Genomic DNA, 6,326 nt, shown 5'->3' with positions numbered 1-6,326 from the left:
AATTGATAATTAATCAATCTAAGATGATATAACATATATTTTAAAATAAATATTATCAATGACCATAGATTAAGATTTAAGAAGAGAATTTTTCATGATTTTTACGTATAATTAATGGTTAGTTTTGTATTATTCATACAACCTCACAAAAAAATTATTATTTTCCATGATTTTGAATCTTTTTTGGTCGAATGTTTTTTTTTCTTAAAAAAAATATATATGAAGACTTTTACGATGTGCCTTTGTATATAAAAAATTCTCAAATGAAATTCAAAAATATTATACATACATCTAATTAAATAAATCAAGAACTATTTATGCAACAAAGAAAAAATTATCAAGCCTGATCCTTACCCAACCAAAGTTAATCGGTCAAACTTATGACCTGAGTCATAGATTCAATTGAGTTCCACAATTTATTTTTATAATTTTTTTTATCTAAAATAAACACCTATAAAATTAAAAACCAACAAAATATCAAAATGATTGGAAAAAAAATCAAACTGAAACAAATTATGTTTCCCAATTAATAATCAACAAAATATTAAGTGATGAAATTAAAAAAAAAATAAAAAAAAAATACAATTGTAATTGATAAAAATAATAAAAAAAAAAAAAAGTCTAAACACATGGGTCTAGAGCAGCCCACGCACCTAAGCATTTTTTTTCCTCAAGGGGTGGCTGTAGTCTGCCCTTTAATGCTTTGAAAAAAACAACACGCAACACGTCGCCTGCACTTTCCAGATTCTGGCTACCTCTAGTCACCAGAAAATCAAGCCGATATGTTTTAAACCAAGATAAACCCATTTCCAACTATATTTCAACATGAAAAAAAAAATCATAAACACCTTGTAAAACGTAAGCAAAGCCTCTAACAACCTGAAAATTAACTTCAAAACTCATAATCAACCTGAAAACAAAATTTTTTTTAGTTCAAATCTACTATTTCAAACAAGTTTGGGAAAAAACACCTTATATAAACTTTTCTCATAAAAAGATACTCATTAACACCAATACCATCCATTTTCATGGTCGAAATTGATCTTAACCGATACTTTCTCTCTCATCTTTCAAACTAGGAACCAAAAAATAAAAAGTTGAATTTAGGAATTGAAAGTTTATAATTTAAAAAGTTAAAAAACCAAAGTGGATGTTTAGCCCAAGGTTAGAAACATCTTTTTTTGTTTTTTTTTTTTTCATCTTAGTGTCCTATCTTTGAAGAATGTCCTTCCTTTTAAAGATTGTCCTTCCTTAATAAGCATGCTTTAATTGGCCATATAAGGGTGTAATAAAAAAAAATGTACTAAAAAAAACAAATCACTATCAGTGATTTCTTCCTTGATAAGTGGCAACAATATTGTAAGTATTTGTTAATATGAACCCATGCCAAAATACTTTCTCAGCAAAGTTTCTGATTAGCAAACTTGAAGACAGTATGTCGAATTTTGCCAAACTGAGTAATATACCTCGAAATGTGATAGAGAACAGAGTTCTTGTCAAAACTTCAATTACAAAATCCCACGACAATGACAGAGTTCAACGCATCATATACATAGTTTTAGATATATCAAGGAATTAAATCCAATCTAATCTAATTATCTGCTCTTAAAAGGGCACAAAATAATCTGGAACTCACTAGGCTTAATGATTCTAACTAAACGTGGTAGTAAATAATTCCCTTTTTTGTAACAAGGATATCATTTCAAGAATCCAAGTGGATCCAAAATTGCAGAAACCTTTTCCCTTAACTATTAAGTATCGTTTCTTTAATTTTTCAACTTCTAGAAACAGTGTCATTATCAATGGCACGGCTACATGGAACAGGTCCGAGGCCTACCTGGGGCTAAGTTTTTTATTTCTTAAATCTGTAGTAGAAAGCTTACCACTACGTTTGTCATGTTGTCGTTCACTAAAGTTGCTCCCATTCATATCTCCTCCCTCTTTATCATATCGCTCCCTGAAAATATTAACTAGGTATCCATTTCAAGCAGGGCAACTGCTTCAAAATCGTTTGTCTTTAGGAAAAAGGAATAATATATGTTAAGGAAAAAAGAAGAAAATACGCTAATGCATAAGGGCGAGGGTTTCGTGGTGTCGCTTATGTGTTTCATGCCTACCAAATTCTATTCCATGTGATTGAATCAGTATTCTCCGTAGTTGGAAGAATAACATTGTGGAAGAAGCCAAGAGAAAACCAAAGAAGAAGCTTCAACCAAGAAAGCAAGACCCCTTGATGGGATTTTGGGGGCTATGGATCTCTTAAATATTAGATTTCTGATGACAAAGTCTAATATTTATTTCTTCAACCAAGAAAGCAAGGATCAATCAAAATAACTTTGCTTTGACAAAAATTTTGTTGAATTTCGAGTTTTATTTGTTAAATAAAAACATGCATCTTTTTTAATCAATTTTTCTTTTCATTCCTCTGTTTTGGCTGCCAATTGATCATGCAGATTACCATTGGATAACTACTAGTAAAATAATAAAAATAAAATAAGCTTAAATATAATATTAAGAAAATATGCAAACATGGAGATAAAGCTTCAATATTGTTGCACTACTCACGGATCATCTGACTCAAGAGATCAAGCCCCTTTTTTTTATCTTTTGGGATTGCAGAAAATCGACTATCTTCATAAAATCTCAGAAATCTGCAACATGCCATATTCAAGTTAATGACATGCCCAAAGAATAAAGGTAGACAACAGCTCCATAATTCAGAGTTCAGACGGGGAAAATGAAAAAAAGAATAAATCCAAATCCAGGCAAGTCAATTTAAATGAACTTGCTTCATGTGACATCACTTGGACCTTTAGATTACTTGTTAAAACTCATTTCCTACCCTGAATTTCAAACTCATTAATAGGAGAACATGGAACATGCAACAAACTCACATTTATGGGCATTTCAGCTATGACAAGGCTGCTGCTTTCTTCAATGTTTTTAAGAGTTATCACTTCACCACCAACAACTACATTGATTACAATCCCATCTGTGCATGTTTTCACATACTCGTCAAGCTGTCATGAAATGCAAAAACATGAAAAACAAGGCGCTATAAGTTTTGAGAAATAACCTGCAGCCAAGCAAGTGGCCATGCGTCTCAAATATGTTTCCTGCAAGTAAGCAAACAGAAACAGTGATCAGAAGCTCTCCATGAATCTCTTGGTTATTTGTCAATTATAAATAATGTGCATGCACCCACATAAAACTACTACTAGAATATGAAATCTCGAATTGTTCAGCAAAACAAAAGGAGGCATGTAGAGCAACTTCTTATTTAGCAAGCACATCAAAATCTAATTTAGCACGCATGCACTCACATTACTAAATGCTTTGATCAATAATGGCTGGGATTTATTGGTCCCAAAACTGGGCTCGACCCACCATTTGTAAGCCACCCCTCTCCCAAAATAGAGAAAAAGAGAGCTCAAACCAGAAGATTGGGGTCATGCTTCTGTTAAGACCTCCAAAGGCGAGGAGACCAAAGGCAAAGCATGCACACTTTGCATGTAGTGCAATGACAATCGACTTCAGCTAAAAAGATAATCATAACTTGAGAGACTTGAACTCCTGATCACATAAAACACAGTCCAAATAATTGAAATCTTACTGACTAGTTTAGAGTTTTCAGCATTCTGGAAAGAAACCTTAAGCCCTATTTTAAAGCTTAATAACATTGCCAATTTCAAAATTAAATTGTCCCAAGAAGTTGACAATGCTTGAAATATAAGCATTTAAAAAACCGCACATACAAACAAATGCACCAACAATTGAAGTACTCATTTAATTCCTAAATGCACAAACAAACAAATAAATAAATAAAAGGGGAACAGCAAAACAACACCTTTGATGGCAATTCATAATTAATCAGAACACGAGCGGAGACCGGCGCTTCGCCCAGCGCAAGAAGCGGAAGGCAGGCATCTGTTACAACTATCATATGTGATTTAGTCTTATTATTGTTAGTATTACTTTCATCATTATTATTTCCAGTTTCACCACCGCTGCCGCCGCCGCCTGATTGACCAGCATTTACAATTTGGCTCCACCTCACTGTTGCTTTCCTAAATTCCTCTAAAATTACATTTCGGTCCGATTCAGCTAGGTCACTGTACTGCCAATAGCATATAACGATAAATAATTTTAATGATTTATAACCCAATAGCAGCAACAACAACAACAAGTAATAATAATAAATTAATAAATTAGTAATTTAAATACTGTCAGGTACCAGAGAGGCAAGAGAAATGAAGGGGAGGTTGGAGACGGCGGAGCAGACGGCGTCGAGTTGATCGCGAGAAGTGCAACAAACCACAATGGGTAGGGCAGGGCGGCGGGCAGCAACTCCTAATAAATGGACCAACGTGTCCTGTGGGTGATCTTGAGAGAGTAAATATGGAATTGAAAGGATGAAAAGAAAGGAAGAGGAGAGAAGGGAGAGAGACCATTTTGAAGTGGAGTCTGTCGACGACAGTCACGTAGAAGTGACGCGGTGGTGGTTGGCTGAAACGATATTGATGATTAGATTTCATTCTTGATTTGTTAGTGAATAATATATAAATTGTTATGTAAAAGAAAATTAAAAGAGTACCTGAAATTAGAAGAAGGGGATGGTTCTTCAATTGCATCCGTTACTGCCATCTCTCGTTTCTTTCTTCTGTTAATTCTCTCACTTTTTTTCACTCTGGAGGCCCCTTCCCCTCCTTCTATTATAATGTCTATTCTCTTAATACTGCGTCGTTTTGAGATGCATTAGAGGTTATCGAACACCCTACTTTTTGTGCTTCCTCTTGCAGTTCCAAGAGCAATGTTAAACCTCTTCTCCCAATTCAACAATCTTCCTGACTATTCTTCTGTGGTGAAAAGGAAATTATTAAGAGACCCATTTGGAAAAATGTTGTCAGACAACAATTTTTCTGGGCCAATTCCCAAACCCATCTCAATTGCAGTTGCTTGACTTTTACAACTTATAGCAACCAAAATCACCACCGCTGCCTGCGATTGTTATTATTATTGTAATGGTAATTCTTACTACTGTTATTCTTTCAATCCCTAGCTATGTGGCCAGGATTTCCGCTATTGAAACAGCCACATGGCTGAATCAAACCACCATGCCGGTAAATTTCTCCTCCTTCATCGCCGCAACAACTGCCGCCTGCTCCTCCGCCATGATTATTGATTAATTAAAAAGAGAGTTATTAGGGTTTTATTTTTCTTTTTACTTTTTACTTTAAGATCCAGAAGATCTGATTAATTTTGAGGATTTAACATAAAAAGTAAATATGTACACGTATAAAATATCAAATTAAAGTTCAAAGATATAATTTATATATATATATATATATATATATATATATATACACAAAATAATTTTAAAATTTAAATTAAATATATATCATATATATATATTTAATTTAAATTTTAAAAATGATTTTGATCGTAATTTTAAAAAGTATAAGAATAATAAAGTGTTATCGAGAGCAAACCATGAAAAATAATGTGAATATTTTTTTTATATTTAAATTCTATTTAATTTACTAGTATACCCTTGATACTTTTATTGGATTTGTTAAAAGGAAACCCTTTGATTACTGAGGGAACGTTTGGTATTGCGTTTGTACCTGCGTTTTGTTAAAATTTGAAATTTTTTTTTTAGTTAAAATTGAGTGCAGTTTGTACTTTTTGGATCGTTTTGATGTGCTGATGTCAAAAATGATTTTAAAAAAATAAAAAAAATCATTGGCATACATTTCGGCACGAAAAGCTATTTGAAAAGCACCCGCAACCACACTGCCAAACACGCTTTGAATGCTCTAGCATCACCACGGTGTTGCTACTATTAAAAGGGTTTTCTTTTCTTTTCTTGGAAGTTTTCAAGTGCATTTTGATAGTTTCACTAGTAAACCTTGTTTTTTTGTTTTTTCTAAAAGATATGTGTAAAGCATAGTATCTTATCTAAACTTTATTGCTTTGTAATTGTACACGGAAACAGCAACTGAATAGTTTATTGGTTTTGTTGGATAGTTTTAATTGAAAAAAAATTTTAAAAAAAATCAATTTAGTTTTTTTTTTTAACAAAAACTAAAAAACTAACTTGAATGTGACAAAATCAAATTAAAACAAAAACAAAAACAAAACTTGATGGAATTGTAAAAACTTTGGACAAGAATAAGGCTTTTTATTATTACATTCTAAGTTGACAGAGTGATTGGGCTTGAGCGTGACTTCATGAGCTTTTTTACAAAATAAATTCGTTGTTGAAAGTGTAGGATAAGTGTTTATATGAAAAGAGAGTTCTTGTGTCTAGCATGGAAAAGATTGTT

The 6,326-nt window shown here is 32.6% G+C and overlaps 1 protein-coding gene across 3 annotated transcripts; it reads right to left on the bottom strand.

Annotated features, from left to right (window-relative positions):
- Positions 1 to 2,480: 2,480 nt before the first annotated feature.
- On the bottom strand, positions 2,481 to 5,202 carry LOC133672802 (ATP-dependent RNA helicase eIF4A). 3 transcript variants are annotated; one of them, XM_062093335.1, is made up of 7 exons: positions 4,595 to 5,202; positions 4,449 to 4,506; positions 4,235 to 4,350; positions 3,848 to 4,112; positions 3,077 to 3,116; positions 2,895 to 2,992; positions 2,481 to 2,651 (listed from the first exon to the last, which is right to left on the bottom strand). In XM_062093335.1, the coding sequence occupies exons 1-7, from the start codon at positions 4,642 to 4,644 to the stop codon at positions 2,634 to 2,636; spliced, it is 645 nt and encodes a 214-aa protein (XP_061949319.1). In that variant the 5' UTR covers positions 4,645 to 5,202; the 3' UTR covers positions 2,481 to 2,633. The 3 variants fall into 3 exon arrangements, with proteins under 3 accessions (XP_061949319.1, XP_061949318.1, XP_061949320.1); XM_062093334.1 differs by having other exon boundaries at positions 3,848 to 4,117; positions 4,235 to 4,372; positions 4,595 to 5,191; XM_062093336.1 differs by lacking the exon at positions 2,895 to 2,992 and having other exon boundaries at positions 3,848 to 4,117; positions 4,235 to 4,372; positions 4,595 to 5,196.
- Positions 5,203 to 6,326: the final 1,124 nt, after the last annotated feature.

Source organism: Populus nigra, chromosome 14 (genome assembly GCF_951802175.1).
Source record: "Populus nigra chromosome 14, ddPopNigr1.1, whole genome shotgun sequence".
Lineage (NCBI taxonomy): Eukaryota > Viridiplantae > Streptophyta > Magnoliopsida > Malpighiales > Salicaceae > Populus > Populus nigra.
Note: the sequence above shows the minus strand (reverse complement) of the source record. Positions and strands in the feature narration are given on the sequence as shown.

What these genes read in the sequence shown, in the direction of transcription:
- LOC133672802 (XM_062093334.1), bottom strand. Translation starts at nt 4,644, where the DNA reads ATGGCAGTAACGGATGCAATTGAAGAACCATCCCCTTCTTCTAATTTC. An exon ending in TCATTTCTCTTGCCTCTCTG is followed by an intron (nt 4,118 to 4,234) that starts GTACCTGACAGT and finishes TGCTATTGGCAG; the next exon opens with TACAGTGACCTAGCTGAATC. An exon ending in GGCCACTTGCTTGGCTGCAG is followed by an intron (nt 2,993 to 3,076) that starts GTTATTTCTCAA and finishes AAACATGCACAG; the next exon opens with ATGGGATTGTAATCAATGTA.